General features: G+C 50.6%; 1 protein-coding gene across 27 annotated transcripts in view; it reads right to left on the reverse strand.

The window, feature by feature from the left end:
- The window catches only part of MAN2A2 (mannosidase alpha class 2A member 2), a 38,759-nt gene extending 26,482 nt beyond the window's left edge, over positions 1–12,277 (reverse strand). For 7 of the 27 annotated variants that reach the window (XM_084817739.1, XM_084817728.1, XM_084817724.1 and 4 more), the window contains exons 1-5: positions 11,370–11,594; positions 10,701–10,958; positions 10,370–10,514; positions 3,618–3,731; positions 76–247 (exon numbers count right to left, since the gene is read on the reverse strand). In XM_084817739.1, the coding sequence (XP_084673865.1) occupies positions 76–247; positions 3,618–3,731; positions 10,370–10,514; positions 10,701–10,958; positions 11,370–11,501 (821 nt within the window). In that variant the 5' untranslated portion in view covers positions 11,502–11,594. Of the gene's footprint in view, positions 1–75; positions 248–3,617; positions 3,732–7,799; positions 7,889–10,369; positions 10,515–10,700; positions 10,959–11,089; positions 11,349–11,369; positions 11,609–11,917 lie in introns of those variants that run through there. The other 20 variants (XM_084817744.1, XM_084817737.1, XM_084817733.1 and 17 more) reach the window with 14 other exon arrangements.
- Between the last annotated feature and the right edge of the window lie 5,596 nt (positions 12,278–17,873).

Here is a 17,873-nt window from a genome sequence, read left to right on the forward strand (position 1 = left end):
CTAAACATCTTTCGACAGATATCATGAGTGGAAAAACAACGGAGGCTCCCGCTCTGCCTCCCTCCTTCCTATTACCTGCGGACAGCAGCCCGTTTCTGGGCACTGATGTTGTCCCACCATTTGGAGAAGAAGGAGATTTCAGACCAGATGAAGCGCCGCCGTGGGTCCTCCTGCAACTTCACTACCATGCTGTTAAGGATGTGCTGTGTCTGGTCGAAGTAATATTTGTCAAATGTCTTGATCCAGCCTTTGGGTGTGGAAAAAGGAAGCATTACTGCAGACCCTCCAATATACACACATCGGTCGAGACAGTGCACCCCACAGTCCTTAGGAAACTCACAGATACTGGGCAGATACAGACTTGCATAACCTTAAGTTGATCCCAAGTTGGGTTTCCTTTGGGTTACTTAAGGATCTACCATCTAATCATTCAAACTCATGGTCCATTTAGGGTGCAATCCTATGCATATTTAGACAGAAAAAAGTCCTACAACCCCCAGCATTCCTCAACCAGCCATGCTGGCTGGGGAATGCTGGGAGTTGTAGGACTTTTTTCTGTCTAAACGTGCACAGCATAGCACTCTTAGGCCAGCACCCTCAAGGCCAGGGAGGTTTGTCTTAGAGAACCCTTTCAAATGTTGTGACTGAGCTACAATGCACAGAATGCACTGGCTCTGTGGCCTTTACCCTTCAGTAGATATCTGGGCTTCAGGAAATGGATACCAACACTGTGCAAATGCAAGGCACAAACTTTCTGGAAAGGCCTGGGTTCAGCTGTGAACTCACAGACCTCAGATATATGTCCATTTCTGACTTTAGTTACAACAGTCTGCAGGGGTGTTAACTTCTGTTGAGAAACTGAATGAGGCCAAGCCACTCCAGTTGCTAGCCTTGCTCGCAAAAAGTGATCCATGCAAGACTTTCCTCATCACAGCTGTTAAAGCCAGTTAGTTGACAGACCTTCCTGTGGTCTCTGCCTTAGTTACTAAACTGAGAGGGGTCATACTCCATCCTTGAGCACTAAGCAAGATGGGTCCACCTGATGCCGCTACAGACATTATGCCTGGGGAAAAAACATTAGAAGTCTAGCCTTGTGCCCATGCAGGTGGGCAGCAAAGCACAGCTGCAAAAGGGCCAATATGTGAACAGAGCAGGGGCCTGGCAAGGAAGGCATCCCATCATGTTCATGCAGGACTTGTTCCTGCCCACTGTAACATCACAGCAGTAAGCCTGCAAAAGAGGTGGCATAAGTTAGCACACTACCAATACCAAAGCGCATTAAAGCAAGACCTGTCTAAAAAGAGCAACAGACTTTTTATATCTGACCACTAAACCTTACACTATAGTAAAAAATTGCAGACCAAGTTAAACTATGAAGTTATTGAACTATATGCCTTATCATCATTGCATTTTTAAATTATAAATGTGCAGAAGTGTTGGGATTACACTGAATATTAAATGTGAATATGATCTTGAATTATAGCAGACTGTGCTGTCCACATATTTTTTGTATAACACTGTAACTGCTGACTCAATAACATCCATGAGCCTTTTCTATCGATACTTATAATAATAAAAGAGGATGTGTGTCTGGCTGTCAGCACCAAAGCACAAAGCTCGTGAAACCTAGACATCTCAAACTAGGCATGCATACTAAGAGGACCCTAGGGTGCTTTTATTTTTTAAAATTCATTAATTAAAATAAATTAACTAGATCTGTCAATTTGTATGAAGCCTGCAGTACCACCTTCAGTCACTAGGTAACCGACTTCCCTACCCAGCACATAGCTTTGCAGTTAATACAGCTGAAGGTTGGCTTTCACTCCTTCTGCTGAAATCACTCTAAGGCCTTGGAACCCAGGGTTCTGCCAGGCAGCCTCATCAATCCATTTCCCCAGAACAATCAGTTCTGGCCAAGTCCCCACTTTTGCTGAAGCTGTGACTCACTCCCAGCCTTTTTCAAGGTTCCCCTACTTCCATCTGATGGACGATCCATCAGGATCCTGGGAAAGGTAACCATCAGACCCTATTCTATCTTCTGGAGAGCCTTTCCCTAAAAATTGTAGCCTCCATCCCCTTTATCTGCTTTCCTATTGTGTGCTGAATGTTGAGAAGTTAGACCAAGTATACTGCAAGCCCCTGGGCTACACATGTACCTCAAACCAACTACTGTAAAACCCTTTTCTCTCAAGTCTGTCACTCTCTCCCCAATCTGTCTATACTCCATAGAGCCCCAGTTTGCTTGTCCCCAAAGCCAATAGTGCTCCAAGAACCAGAATCCAGCCCATCTAGGTCAAGACTCACCATGCATGTCCACAGCCGAGCCCTCTCTTCAGATGCTGAGCAGGCCTTTGAGCTAATTAATTCCCCCATCTTTCAAACCCTGTGCAAGGATGTCTACAGTATTCATTTGGTTTTCTGCCTCATATGCTTAAGGCACAATTGTATGCATGTTTAGACAGAGAAACATGCTGGCTGGGGCATGCTGGGAATTATAGGACTTTTCTCTGTCTAAATGTGCATAGGTTTGAACCCTTAGTATGCTTAGGATTATTTGTTGTATATGAACGGACTAATTCCATTCTGGGGTCCATAGACTGCTTTTTATCAATTAGCTAATTCTTAACACTATCACTGACTATATGTCTTGATTCTTGTGTGTTAAATAAACCAACCCCCTTAGAATAGACTTGTCTGTGTGTGTTTCATTGGGAGAAATCTGCTACACCCAACATTACAAGATCCAAGACAGTGTGAGGGGCCCCATCTTTGCTGTTCTTTTCTGTGTGATAAGAGGATGTACAAGGATTGTGTCTCACGCTATGGGTATTCATTCACGTATTACACACTGAATATACATTCATACTCTGGGTGCATTCATTAAGACGGCTGTGAATACAAGTGCTTGGCTCAATGTAAGCTCTGCATGCAAGGAGGAGGAGCGGGAATGAGTTCACAAGCTCCGCTCCCCTCCCTTGCTGTTCTTGTTGGCCTCTACATGTGGAGGTCAGCTGTCTGCAAAGGAAAGCTTTCTCTATGCATGGAAACTCCCTGAGATTTTAGAATCCTGATGTTTGACATAAGTCAAGCATGCCTAGTTCAGTTCTCCTATCAGCATTCTTGACAGTGGGAAAGGGACAGCAGGAAACTGTTAATTGAGATAAGGGGTAATTCTGAGGGCTGAGGGAGTCATTCTGCCTGAAAGATCACTAATGAAGCAAGGGAAGAGAGGGAGAAGAAAAAGGTTATTCTGGAATCCTGTGCAGGCTTACTCAGAGTTAAGCCTTTCTAAACATACAGAGACACATCTATTCATTTGTACACATCTACCCAGTTAATGACTTATTTGTGTCTATGTATTGGGAGGGAGTGGGGGGGGGGAACACTTTAATAGTAAGTTTCCTTTTTAAAAAAACAGAGAAATTCAATGCTCAAAAAATCTGCCAGTTTAAGACCAGAGTTAAGGCTATCTCACACTGGCTCAACCGCCACAAAGCCAGGAAACTGGGAGCCAAGGTAGATGCTTTAACAGACGTGACCCGTGATCAGTAATGCTGTTGTGCAGGGTCTCAAATTCTGCTTGCTTACAAGCAACAAACAGGTATGGTTCCACTCACAGGAGGATTTCTCTAGCAATTCAGTAAGGCTCAGTTGCTTCATAAGGCAATACAGGACCAGTGGGTCATCTTTGCTGGTCTCAGGCACTCCATCCTCCTGATCTGGATTTGGGCCTGAAAGACCAAGGAAAAGCGTGGGTGCCTGGAGGATATGTTGTAAGGAAGCAGAGTTTGTGAAATGCCATCATTACTGATCATGGAGCACACCTGTTAAGATATCTACCTTAGCTTCCAATTTCCTTTATCGAACCTGAACCAACTCTGATTTTAAAACAGGTTTTATTCATTTTTTAAAATTTCAATTATTTATATGCTGCCTTTTAGGATACACATCCTACCAAGGTGGCTTACATGTATCGTAAAAAATAGTGAACCCACAATAAATATTAGCAAATAAGAATTAGCCATTAGGCTCCTTCCTCCAGAGCAGTTGGTGGAAGAGGGCCCTGAGGAAGAGAGGGCCCAGTTGGGACAGGAGCCAGTGTCTGGTGTGATCCCCACCTCACAGAATCATAGAATAGTAGGGTTGGAAGAGGCCTACAAGGCCATCGAGTCCAACCCCCTGCTCAATGCAGGAATCCAAGTCAGCGCATCCCTGACATCCCCCTGCTCAGTGCAGGAATCCAAGTCAGAGCATCCCTGACAGATGGCTGTCCAGCCTCGCCTTGAAGGCCTCCAGTGTGGGAGAGCCCACCACCTCCCCAGGTCATTGGTTCCATTGTCGTATTGCTCTAACCGTCAGGAAGTTTTTCCTGATGTTCAGCCGGAATCTGGCTTCCTGTCACTTGAGCCCATTATTCCGTGTCCTGCACTCTGGGATGATCAAGAAGAGATCCTGGCCTTCCTCTCTGTGACAGCTTTTAAAGTACTTGAAAAGCACTACCCTATCTTCCCTCAGTCTTCTCTTCTCAAGGCTAAACATGCCCAGTTCTTTCAGTCTCTCTTCATAGGGCTTTCTTTCCAGTCCCCTGATCATCTTGGTTGCCCTCCTCTGAACCCTCTCCAGCTTGTCTGCATCCTTCTTAAAGTGTGGTGCCCAGAACTGGACACAGTACTCCAGATGAGGCCTAACCAGTGCTGAGTAGAGGGGAACTAGTACTTCCCGGGATTTGGAAGCTGTGCTTCTATTAATGCAGCCCAAAATAGCATTTGCCTTTTTTGCAGCCACATCACATTGTTGGCTCATCTTCAGCTTGTGATCGGCAACAATTCCAAGATCCTTCTCACTTGTAGTGTGGTTGAGCCACGTATCCCCCATCTTGTAACGGTGCATTTGGTTTCTTTTTCCTAGGTGCAGAACTTGGCATTGATCCCTATTAAATGTCATTCTGTTTTCTGCCCAGTGCTCCAGTCTATCCAGATCACTTTGAATTTTGTTTCTGTCTTCCAAAGTATTAGCTATCCCACCCAATTTTGTGTCATCTGCAAATTGGATCAGCATTCCCTGCACCTCCTCCTCCAAGTCATTAATACAAATGTTGAAGAGCACTGGGCCCAGGACTGAGCCCTGCGGTACCCCACTCGTTACCTCTCCCCAGTTTGAGAAGGTCCCATTGAGAAGGACTCTTTGAGTCCGATTCTGTAGCCAACTGTGGATCCACCGGATCATTGTTTCATCTAGACCACTTTGAGCTAGTTTGCTCATCAGGATGTCATGGGGCACTTTGTCGAAAGCTTTGCTGAAGTTGAGGTATATGATGTCCACAGCATTCCCACGGTCTACAAGGGAGGTTACTTGATCAAAATATGAGATCAGATTTGTCTGGCAGGACTTGTTTTTGACAAATCCATGTTGGCTTCAAGTCATCACTGCATTGTTTTCAAAGTGCTTACAGATGGATTGCTTACAGATGGATTGCTCCAGAATTTTGCCAGGGATTGATGTCAGACTGACTGGTCTGTAGTTCCCAGGTTCCTCCTTTTTACCCTTTTTGGAGATAGGGACAACATTAGCCCTCCTCCAGTCATCTGGCACTTCCCCGTCCTCTATGATTTCTCAAAGAGAATAGACAGCGGTTCTGAGAGTTCTTCTGCCAGTTCCTTCATTACTCTAGGGTGCAGTTCATCTGGCCCTGGAGATTTGAACTCATTCAAAGTAATTAGGTGTGCCTTGACCATATGCCTATCGAGCTCAAGCTGCAATCCTGCCCCTTCAGCCTGTGCTTCGCCTTTGCCAGGGGAGTCATAGACCCTCTTTTGGGAGAAGACTGAGCCAAAGTAGGAATTGAGCACCTCTGCCTTTTCTTTGTCATCTGTTATCGTTTTGCCATCCTTATTGAATAGCTGAACCACCATTTCTTTCCTCTGCCTTTTCCTATGCATGTAGCTGAAGAAAGCCTTTTTGTTGTTTTTAGCATCCCTTGCTAACCTCAGCTCGTTCTCAGCTTTAGCCTTCCTGATGCCATCCCTGCAATTCTGTGCTACCTGCCTGTACTCTTCCTTTGTTACTTGGCCTTCTTTCCACTTCCTATATGTGTCCTTTTTTGTTTTCAGGTCATCCCTAAGCTTTCTGTGAAGCCACATTGGCTTCTTCTGTTGTCTTCCACCTTTTCTTCTTGTTGGAATTGTTTGTGATTGTGCCTTGAGAACCTCCCTCCTTCTCTCTCCTGGAATCCTTCCCACAGGGCGGCAGATGGTTTTGTGGCTGGGGACGGGGGAGTCCAGCTGAGGCAGACTTTGAGGTCTTCAGTGTTTTGGTTTTTGATCCTACAGCCTTTTCCTGGCCCTCCAAGAGTACTGTGTCCAGTTAAGGATGTTGACAACTACAACATGTCCAGAGGAGGGTGGCCAGAGTGGTGAGGGACCCTGATACAAATTCCTGCAAGGAACAGTTGAAGTTGTTGGGTAAGTTTAGCCTGCAGAACAGATTACGGGGAGACATGATCATGGTTTTCAAACATCCGAAGGGTTGTCGTGCAGAAGATGGAGCACACTGGTTCCCAGTTACTCCACAGGAGAAGGCTGGAACCATTTGGTAGTAATCACAGGCCTGCAGATGAGGAGGAACTTCGTAATGGTACAAGCTGTTTGACAGTGGGACAGGCTGCCCTGACAGATGGTGGACTCTTCTTGGCTGGAGGCGTCTCAACTGAGGCTGGATGGCCACCTATCAGGGATGCTGCAGTTTTATCTACCATGTAGACACTGTATTGAGTGGGGCTAGATGACCTCCAAGGTCCCTTCCAACTCTGTAATTCTGTGATCATACTCAGGGACACACTGCAGCCTAAAAAGGGTGAGAGCACTCAGGAGCGTGGCAGCCCTGCCCAGGAGCAAACACACATAAGCACTGGCACGGCACTCAGATGGCAGTCAGAGCCACAAACATCCCACCCCCATCACCCCACTGGCCATGGAAAATGCATGTGTCCACACAAGCAAGGCTTGCCGTTTACACTCCCACACCCCCATTTTCTTTCCTCTTTACAGGCTGCTCTTGCGCAGGTATGGTAGGGAGGCTCCCCAATCCACCACGTGCCATGGAGACCATGTGGGAAAGCCAGCCCAACTGAGGGGCACCAGCATCATGCAGCTGGCTGCTCAAGGGGGGCACCGAACCAGGTCCTCTCAAACAGGATCCCGCACCATGACATGCTGCATGGCAGGCAACAGGCAATGCAGCACCCCACCCAAGGGTGAACGCCGGCCTGCTGCTCCTTCCTCTGCCATGCACCTGCCAGTGGCACAGCGATGCTGTTGCTGCACGTGGTCAGCAAGCACACACATTAGGTCAGCTCTTCCTAGTGTGCACAAGGTACCAGAAAGGTGATTACTGACGGTGGGCCATGGCAATTCCCTGCATAAGGGGGGATGCATGCCAAGCCCAGGCCCAAATTTCAAGCAAGGCCCCCCCACAATGGTAACATGAGACAATGGAAATGTGGGGAAAACAGAACACGTTCTCTCAGGGATGCCCCCTCAACGTTTGGAGATGGTTCTGTTGGTGCAGAGGGAGAGGCCTGGGGCCATCTCCCTCCCATCTGGGCACTGTGTGTTCCCCTCAATCATGGGAACGTTTCCACAGGAGTCTTGCTTGGCCTCGGTGGGGTTTTTGCACCCTCACCACTGACATCTCAAGGGTGTCCCAGACTGGAACTGGGTCCACAAATAAAACTGGCAGCTTCTGCCTCAACATACAGTTATGCAGCATTGGACACACCCCACCCCCGTTGTGACACCTACCCAATAGTCATCCACACCCATCAGTATTCCAGGAAGATCTGCAGGGGTGATGCTGCTAGTACTGGGAGTCCTGGACATTCCCAAAGAATTTAGTATTCATGTGGGTAAAGATGCACCAGGCATCACAAGTATCTGTTGCAGCAGATGCTGAGATGGTCACGGGGCGGGGGCAAAACCGTACTATCTATTGTACCATATGTACCGAGGAAGCCAGCAATCGTGTAAACACCCTCTTTGACCCTCCACAGCTTCCTCTCAGAGGGGGAAACAATGAGATCCTCACAATAGTGCAGCCCCGACGAAAGGGGCTAAGGCACCAGAGAGTACTAGGACATGATATACTTTCAGTTCTGCCTGTTAGCATGAGGTGCGCCTTCCATCGCACCCCGTATCTCCCTTGGCCAGCAAGGATGGACTTGGAAGGCAGCTGTGCCATCTGGGCTTTGGGGAGGGGGTGGCAGAGACAGGATAGCAGTTCCTCTAAGTGACAAAAGTGAGCCTCAGACCCCCAGGTCCATCTCAGCAGCCCACATATGCTTAGCACATTACTCTTGCCTCATCTGCCATTCAGTCCAGTCACTTGTTCTTCGTGGTCATGGCCTCTGGCAAAGGGGAAGCCTTATCAGCAAGGTTTGCAAAGGATCCTCCAAGTCAGGCTGCCACAAAGCAGAAGAGGGAGGCGAACTAGACTGTGCAACAAAAGGAATGACGGTATCCATTCATTCATGACTTGCGTAACAGTATCCTTGGCACATGTGCATACTTTTGTGCAGATACACTGAAGGAGGATTAGTTCACAACAGCCACAGATGAAGTCTGTGCACTGGGGCACCCAAAAGAGATCAGGCCCTGCATGTCAGAAAAGGTGGAATAACACATACTGATCTATTGGGAAGTGTGTTTGGTGGCAAAACCCATCATGGGGTGGCCTTCCAGAAGCCCTGGACTGTGTTCTCTTGCTGAAGGAATGCATTTTCCATGGCATCACACCTAGGGAAGTTACAGGAGTTGGCAACAAAAACCTTTCAGGCGAGTCCTTCTGCATGGCACTAGACAATGTGCAACTTGTGCAGCAGCAACTTGACCATGTAGCCCTGGAATATTGCAGACCCCCTGCTGGTAAGGGCAAGGAGTCCGGCCACCCCTGAAGAGCAATCACCTGCACAGGTGGCTTCACTGTGTGCTCCACAAATCAGCAAGAGACGTGAGGATGCACAGAGGGACATGTCAGTGCCGCATACTGCAACTCTGATCGTGGGAGTAAAGGCCAAGGCTGGACAGAGATGAGCAAGCCAACCTGTGACTGCGCATGGAGTCAGCCCCATTCCCCCCCTCCCCCCCGGTGAGGACAGCAATATCTGTGTTCATGATGGGCCAAGAACAAAGCTGCAGCTGCAGCCATACGATCAGCTGTGCATTCTGGGCTTGCGGGGGAGCTTCCTTCATGCCATGGCTGTCTGGCTGTGGTGCTACAGATGTTGCAAAGGATGACTCTCCTTTCCCTCAGAGGTGCGTGGAGTTGGTACCAGCATCTCCTGTTTGTGTAAGCTTTCCCCCAATATTTGGCCACACATGGTTCGTGACAAGTGGGGGGGGGGGGCACTGTTCTCACAGAGTCAATGTCTCCCCACCGCCCCAGGCACTCCACCTGCATTGCCTCCCTGCTGTTCTTTGACCCAATCCATGGCTTATCAGACCAAAGAAGTAGCCACACTGTGGCAGCAGGAATCAGAGTAACAATGGGGGTGGGGAGAAGGGCAATCCTCTCCAATGCTGCCCCCGAGGGCCAGGGCGACAACCCTAGAGGGTGTGGGAGGGAGCTTAGGCCACCCAGTGAGGAGGGCAGAGTGTGCTGGACTGGGAGGGAGAGGCCAGGCTGGCTCTCTGCACTGTGCTGGTGGCCCTTTACCTGCCCAGCCACTCTCTAACTCAATTTATAAATCGTTACCTCCCCTCCTCTTTCTCCTTGTGGCTCTCTCCCTTGCAGGAAATTGTTTCCCTTCATATAGGCACCAATACAACTGCGAGCCCTCCACAGACACTTCCTATCCATCGGACTATAGAGCTAGCTGTGCGCTAAAGTAGCCTTCCTTCCCTGTTTGCATGGCCAAAGAGTGGCAGTTTGCAGGCTGTTGGTGTGCATGCTATCAGGGGATCTGAACCTCTGCCTACAATGCAACAGGCATCAGCTGCTCTGGTCTGCTTTGGGGAAGGGGTTGTGTTCTCTCTTTCCGGCAGCTACTTGTGCATTGTGTGTGCCAGACTGGGTGATCTCATGGGTTGTTTGGCTGCGGCCTTGCATGAATTGGTGCCTGCTCTGTATGGCTAAATGTAGGGACATCATTGGCAAGTGACCTCCAGATTAGCGACTGGTGCCTGGGCCTATCCGTGTTGCTGCCTTAACTTTTGTTTCGGCAGCTGTTGTTGTACTGCGAACTCTGTTGCTGCTGGCTGGGCAGACGATCATGATTATATTATTTTGCTATTAGCTCTAGCACAGCAGGCACCAAGGTTTGGCACAACTGTGCCTCCCACCAAGCAGGTGGAAATGCGGGCTACCATTTGCTTACCTGGGTCATTGTGGGAATGTGGTACCACAAATACTTGCAGCAGCTCCGTGTCCCATTCGTGAGGCTCATAACTGATATCAAAACCTTGTTTCCACACCCCACCATCCTGGTTGTCATATGCGAGCAACGCGGAGACAGCCAACATCTGGGAAAGGAAGACTTAGCAAGGGAATGGTCTCCTTCATGATTCACCTACCTCCCCCCCCACCTGCCCCCATCAGCAGGTTTGCCCTCAGGACTCTGCCCACTAAGTTCTCCCTCTTGCCCAGCCCTTAGCAGGTGCACTATTTGCCCGGGCCGGCCTCCATGGCCCAGTCCTACCCAGCCTCACCTGCAGGTCTGCCTTCTGGCTATTGCTCCCCAGCGCAAACTGGCAGTCCTGAGAAGAAATGGAGTAGAAGCTGGGCCGGCTCTCAGGGGGCAGGACCCAGGAGCCGTTGGGCATGTGGAAAGGCAGCACTACAGGCGGCCCCTCCGCGTTGGCTGTCAGCTCCAGCACTGAATCCTTGATGTGGCTGATGATCTCGTGGTTCTCCTCCAGGAGCTGCTCCAGCTGCTCAATTCGATTCTGCAGCACTGAGATCTGGCTCTGGGGGATGGGGGTAGGAGAGGGAGAGCACAAAACGATGAGGCTGCAAGCAAACCGCTTGTCTGCCTTCCCATATGCCCCGCATCACGCGGCAGGCCGCCCCCCTGCTCGTGGAAGTGCGGATGGGCCACCTGGCTTGGAAGGGCTGGTCTGGCTCTCTGCAGCAGGGCCAGGCCGTGAAGGAGGGGGGGTCCAGAGGCGAGGGGGGTGCCCGGAAGGTGGTGGGGAGCCGAGTGCCCCCCGACGGACCGCGGACTTTGACAGCTCCAGGCAGGCACAGCCGCTGCTACCAGGGCGACCAGCGGCAGTCCTGCCTGACCGCCCTGCTGGGCCTGCAGTGCGGCTGGGCGCCGCCTCCGCAAGCGGCCTGTGCAGGAGGGCCCGCCCCGCCCCGCCCCGCCCCCGACTCACCCTGGGGAAGTTGCCCCCGTTCTGGTGCCGAGCAGGATCGTGCTGCACGCGGTCCAGCATCAGGTAGAGGGAGAAGACGGCCACGCAGAAAATGGCGGCCCCGCACACCGTCACCTGCTTCTTCAGCTTCATCCCGCGGGCGCCCGAGGGAGCATCTGCAAGCCGGCCAGCCGGCCGGCGGCAACACCACACGGTCCACACCGGCCTCTCCACGCGCCCGGCGGCGCCTCCCCGCCCCGGCCCCCACGCCCCCGCGGCGGGCCCCTCGCCCGCCCTGCCTCGGGCCCCGAGCTCGCGCCGCCCGGGCCACGGAGCCGCGACGGGAGGACGGGCCCCGCTGGAAGCCGGGGGCGCGCGGCCTGCCCGCCCGCCCAGCGAGCCCAGCCGCCGCAGCTACGCAAGGGCAGGGCGCGCCGCGGCCTCCTCGGCCCGTCGAAGCGCCCCGGGCAGGGCTCCGCGGCGCGCCACAGCCGACGCACCTGCCGGCCTGTGGCCGGCCCGCCGAGCGGCGCGCAGAAGGCGCTCCGGGGAGCCGCGTGCCCGCTCACCTGGCCTGGCGCTGGAGGAGAAGCCGCCGCCTCCCCGGCGGAGCCCTGCACGGGGCCCGAGGCAGCGGGGCCGCGCAGGGCAGGCAGGCGGAGGGAGCCGGGCAGCCGGGCCTGTCTCGAGTCGCTGTCGGGCTGGGAGAGCAGCCGCCGCCGCCGCGGTCTTCGGGCCAGGCGGGCGGTGGCGCTTCGGGGAGGCTGGCGGCACTCGGCGGGAGCCGGAGACGCGCGAGGCTGTGCCCGGCCGGGAGCTGGCCGGGCGGGGGCGGCCTTTCGCGTTGCTCGGGCGGGCAGGCAGGCGGGCAGGCAGGGAGAAGCGCCCCCGCCTCTGCCAGACCGTGCCCCCGTCTGTCCGACCCCGCCCGCGCTGCCTCTTGCGCCCCCGACCGCACTCTTCCTATGCCCCTCCCGGCCCGCCACGTTCTTCGGGGGGGGACACCCAGGCGCGACCCCCCCCAGCTCGGCGCACGTCCAGGCCTGGCAGAGAGGCAGGAGCTTCCCTCCCCATTCCCCGTGCAAAATTTGAAAGTTCACCGGGGTGGCCTTTAGAACCTGCCTTCCATCCCAAGGCCTTACTTTGTGACATGTCCTCAAATAAGGTGTCTCTGCACATACACAGAGTGCCTTCCAACGCTGAGGAATGGCTCTCATCCATCTGAGGCTGGAAGAGGGAAGGGAGCTGCCAGGGCAAACCTGCGCCCCCCCCCCTTCTGCTGGGCCCTGCCACATGCATGGGGTGAGGGTGAGAGCAGGCCAGCCCTGGAAAGCCTTTACTCTTAATCACGTGAGAAGAGCCTGCTGCATCAGACTGAACCCGTCCTCTGGCCCAGCTGCCTGCTCCAGTTTAGAATCTGTGACAGGTTCCCATGTCCTGTCTACAAACATCGGGTGCTGGCTAGGCGAATGGTGGCCTTGACGCTGAGGTGTGCTGATTTCCACAAAGACAGATAACAGTTTAAAAATCAAATAGAATGCTGTTATTAGGAAAAAGTAACATGCCAACATGTCTTTCATACTTAAGACAGAAATATAAAGAAAAGAGTTAGACTTACAACAAATCTGCCAGCAGCAGTTCTGTCCCCTCACCTACCAAAAAGTTATTCTTTTAGAGTTGAGGTAGAAGGCAGCATCCTCACCCATCAGGTAAAATAAATTTTTATTTTAGAATCATAGAATAGTAGGGTTGGAAGGGGCCTACAAGGCCATCGAGTCCAACCCCCTGCTCAATGCAGGAATCCAAGTCAGAGTATCCCTGACAAATGGCTGTCCAGCCTCGTCTTGAAGGCCTCCAGTGTGGGAGAGCCCACCACCTCCCCAGGTAATTGGTTCCATTGCCGTATTGCTCTGACACTCAGGAAGTTTTTCCTGATGTTCAGTCGGAATCTGGCTTCCTGTAACTTGAGCCCATTATTCCGTGTCCTGCACTCTGGGATGATCAAGAAGAGATCCTGGCCTTCTTCTCTGTGACAACCTTTCAAGTACTTGAAGAGTGCTATCATATCTCCCCTCAGTCTTCTCTTCTCAAGGCTAAACATGCCCAGTTCTTTCAGTCTCTCTTCATAGGGCTTTGTTTCCAGTCCCCTGATCATCTTTGTTGCCCTCCTTTGAACCCTCTCCAGCTTGTCTGCATCCTTCTTAAAGTGTGGTGCCCAGAACTGGACACAGTACTCCAGATGAGGCCTAACCAGTGCTGAGTAGAGGGGAACTAGTACTTCCCGGGATTTGGAAGCGATGCTTCTATGAATGCAGCCCAAAATAGCATTTGCCTTTTTTGCAGCCACATCACATTGTTGGCTCATCTTCAGCTTGTGATCGACAACAATTCCAAGATCCTTCTCGCTCGTAGTGTGGTTGAGCCACGTATCCCCCATCTTGTAACTGTGCATTTGGTTTCTTTTTCCTAGGTGCAGAACTTGGCATTTGTCCCTATTAAATGTCATTCTGTTGTTTTCTGCCCAGCACTCCAGTCTATCCAGATCACTTTGAATTTTGTTTCTGTCTTCCAAAGTATTAGCTATCCCTCCCAATTTTGTGTCATCTGCAAATTTGATCAGCATTCCCTGCACCTCCTCCTCCGAGTCATTAATAAAAATGTTGAAGAGCACTGGGCCCAGGACTGAGCCCTGCGGTACCCCACTCGTTACCTCTCCCCAGCTTGAGAAGGTCCCATTGATAAGCACTCTTTGAGTCCGATTTTATACCTGTAAGTATAAAATAACCATCACTTTATCTAATACCATGCTTGGTATCCATTATGCTATAAGCTTACTGATTGGTTATTATAAGGTGGTCTAGGGAGCAATCCTATGGCCGCTAGGCACTGTCTAGAGGGCCGTAGGATATGCTGTTTTCCGGGAACCAACTTCAGAGCCCACGCTCCAAGGTTGGTTCCCGGAAAATCAACCTCCCCCCATATCCATGCTGCCTCGAAGGCCGCGCAGAGAAGCCCCGTCCTCCGCGCTCGGAAGAGGAGCACGGAGCCACTGAAAAGGGGCAGGGCTGGGGGCATTCCAGGGCAGGGAGAGCAGAGCTGTGTGTACGACACATCCAGTGTGTCATACAGCAGCCTCCTCTCCTGGTCAGCCCCCCCACGGCTGGCCAGCCGAAAACAGCTAACGGGAAATAGGACAGGAGAGGCGCGGAGGGAACGATCCCCCCCCATGCCTCTCCTGCCTTGCTTTGGATAGGCGGTCGCCTACCTTGATAGGATTGCGCCCCATCTTCCTTTAAGCCCCTTACTCTAAACCTAAGTGCATCCCTTCTGAAAACATCACTACTGACATTTTGACTAATTTCAGAGAAACTTGAAAAGCCCCTAACTTCTCCTTAAGCTCTCTGTTATTGGCAACATATCTAAAAAACGTACAGTCAGGGCCAGAAATACTGGAACAAGGATAACTGTTTTGGCAGTTGGCCTCTGTACATCACCACATTGAAATTGAAAGGAAACACACCCAGATGGGAGCGAAGTCAGGACTTTCAGCTGTAATTCAAGGGGTTTGACAAAAGTGGGGCACTAACCATTCAGGAAGGACAGCCAGTGGCAGACACACACACCCATCGTTGGCAGCTCATAAGGAATGGAACAAACCAACATCATTTCAAACTTAAGGATCGCCTTTAATGTTGTTGTTGTTCAGTCGTTCAGTCGTGTCCGACTCTTCGTGACCCCATGGACCATAGCACGCCAGGCCTTCCTGTCCGGCGCTCTCTCCCGGAGCGTGCTCAAGTTCATATTCATTGCATCCGTGATGCTATCTAGCCATCTCATCCTCTGCCGTCCCCTTCTCCTTTTGCCTTCAGTCTTTCCCAGCATCAGGGTCTTTTCCAGGGAGTTTTCTCTTCGCATTAGGTGGCCAAAATATTGGAGCTTCAGCTTCATTATCTGTCTTTCCAATGAGCACCCAGGGTTGATTTCCTTTAGGATGGACTGATTTGACCTCCTTGCAGTCCAGGGGACTCGTAAGAGTCGTATCCAGCACCACAGTTCGAAAGCATCAATTCTTCGGCGCTCAGCCTTCCTTATAGTCCAGCTCTCACAGCCATACATTACTACTGGGAAAACCATAGCTTTGATTAGACGGACCTTTGTCGGCAAGGTGATGTCTCTGCTTCTTACTATGCTGTCTAGGTTTGCCATAGCTTTCCTCCCAAGGAGCAAGCGTCTTTTAATTTCATGGCTACAGTCACCGTCTGCGGTGATCTTGGAGCCCAAGAAAGTAAAATCTGTCACTGCTTCCATTTCTTCCCCTTCTATATGCCAGGAAGTGATAGGGCCAGATGCCATGATCTTAGTTTTTTTAATGTTGAGTTTCAAACCAGCTTTTGCACTCTCCTCTTTCACCCTCAACAAGAGGCTCTTGAGATCCTCTTTGCTTTCTGCCATTAGGGTGGTATCGTCTGCATATCGGAGGTTGTTGATAATTCTCCCAGCAATCTTAATTCCGACCTCTGATTCATCCAACCCGGCATTTCTCATGATGTACTCTGCATATAAGTTAAATAAGCAGGGTGACAATATGCAGCCTTGTCGTACTCCTTTCCCAATTTTGAACCAATCGGTTGTTCCATGTCTGGTTCTTACTGTTGCTTCTTGACCCTCGTCCAGGTTTCTCAGGAGACAGGTAAGGTGGTCTGGTACTCCCATCACTTTAAGAATTTGCCACAGTTTGTTGTGATCCACACAATCAAAGGCTTTAGTGTAGTCAATGAAGCAGAAATAGACGTTTTTCTGGAATTCTCTTGCTTTCTCCATGATGCAGCGAATGTTGGCGATTTGATCTCTAGTTCCTCTGCCTCTTCTAAACCCAGCTTGTACTTCCGGTAGTTCTCGGTTCGCATACTGCTGAAGCCTAGCTTGTAGGATTTTGAGCATCACCTTGCTGGCATGTGAAATGAGCGCAATTGTGCGGTAGTTTAAACACTCTTTGGCGTTGCCCTTCTTTGGAATTGGAATGTAAACTGACCTTTTTCAGTCTTGTGGCCACTGTTGAGTGTTCCAGATTTGTTGGCATATTGAATGCAGCATTTTATCAGCATCATCTTTTAGGATTTTAAATAGCTTGGCTGGAATACTGTCATCTCCGCTAGCTTTGTTACTAATGCTTCCTAAGGCCCACTTGACTTCACTCTCTAGGATGTCTGGCTCAAGTTCAGTGACCGCACTATCATGGCTATCAGGGACATTCAGATCTTTCCTGTATAGTTCTTCTGTGTATTCTTGCCACCTCTTCTTAATCTCATCTGCTTCTGTTAGGTCCCTGCCTTCTTTGTCCTTTATCATGCCCGTCTTTGCACAAAACGTTCCCTTGAGATCTCCAATTTTCTTGAAGAGATCTCTAGTCTTTCCCATTCTGTTGTTTTAATACCTGGATGAAAATCCTTTGCAGGCAATGACTGCCTGAAGTCTGGAACCCATGGACACGACCAAATGCTGAGTTTCCTCCCTTGAGATGCTTTGCCAGGCCTTTACTGCAGCTGCCTTCAGCTGCTGCTTGTTTGTGGGTCTTTCTGCCTTCAGTCTTGTCTTCAGTAAGTGAAAAGCATGCTCTATTGGGTTGAGAGCAGGTGACTGACTTGGCCATTGAAGAACATCGCATTTCTTTGCCTTGAGAAACTCTTAGGTAGCTTTTGCTGTATGTTTTGGGTCATTCTCCATCTGCAATATGAAGCAGCATCCTATCAGTTTGGCAGCATTCGGCTGAATATGAGCAGAAAGTATAGCCCTATACACTTCAGAATTCATCCTGCTGCTTTTATCAGCAGTCTGGTCATCAATAAACACCAGTGACCCAGTTCCATTGGCAGCCATACATGCCCATGCCATAACACTGCCTCCACCGTGTTTGACAGATGATGTGGTATGCTTTGGATCATGAGCTGTTCCTTTCCTTCTCCATACTTTTCTCTTCCCATCATTCTGGTACAAGTTAATCTTGGTTTCATCAGTCCAAAGAATCTTATTCCAGAACTGGGCAGGCTTTTTTAGGTGTTTGCTGGCAAAGGCTAATCTGGCCTGTCTGTTCTTGAGAGTTACCAGTGGTTTGCACCTTGTTGTGAAGCCTCTCTATTTACATTCATAAAGCCGTCTCTTGATTGTAGATGTTGACAATGACATGCCTACCTCCGCAAGAGCGTTCTTGACCCGGCTAGATGTTGTGAAAGGGTTCCTCTTCACCATGAGCAGCATTCTGCGGTCATCCACTTTAGTTGTCTTCCGTGGTCTTCCAGGCCTTTTGCTGTTGCTGAGTTTGCCAGTTAATTCCTTCTTTTTCAGGATGTTCCAAACTGTTGTGTTGGCCACTCCCACTGTTTTTGCTATCTGTCTGATGGGTTTATTTTGTTTCCTCAGCCTAATGATGGCCTCCTTCACTCGCATGGACACCTCTTTGGACCTCATGTTGGGAGTTCCAGTGAACAGCTACCAAATGCAAATGTAACACTCAGAACCACCTCCAGG

The sequence above is a fragment of the Heloderma suspectum genome, chromosome 11 (assembly GCF_057233095.1).
Source record: "Heloderma suspectum isolate Gila_16-S chromosome 11, 16-S_ref, whole genome shotgun sequence".
NCBI lineage: Eukaryota > Metazoa > Chordata > Lepidosauria > Squamata > Helodermatidae > Heloderma > Heloderma suspectum.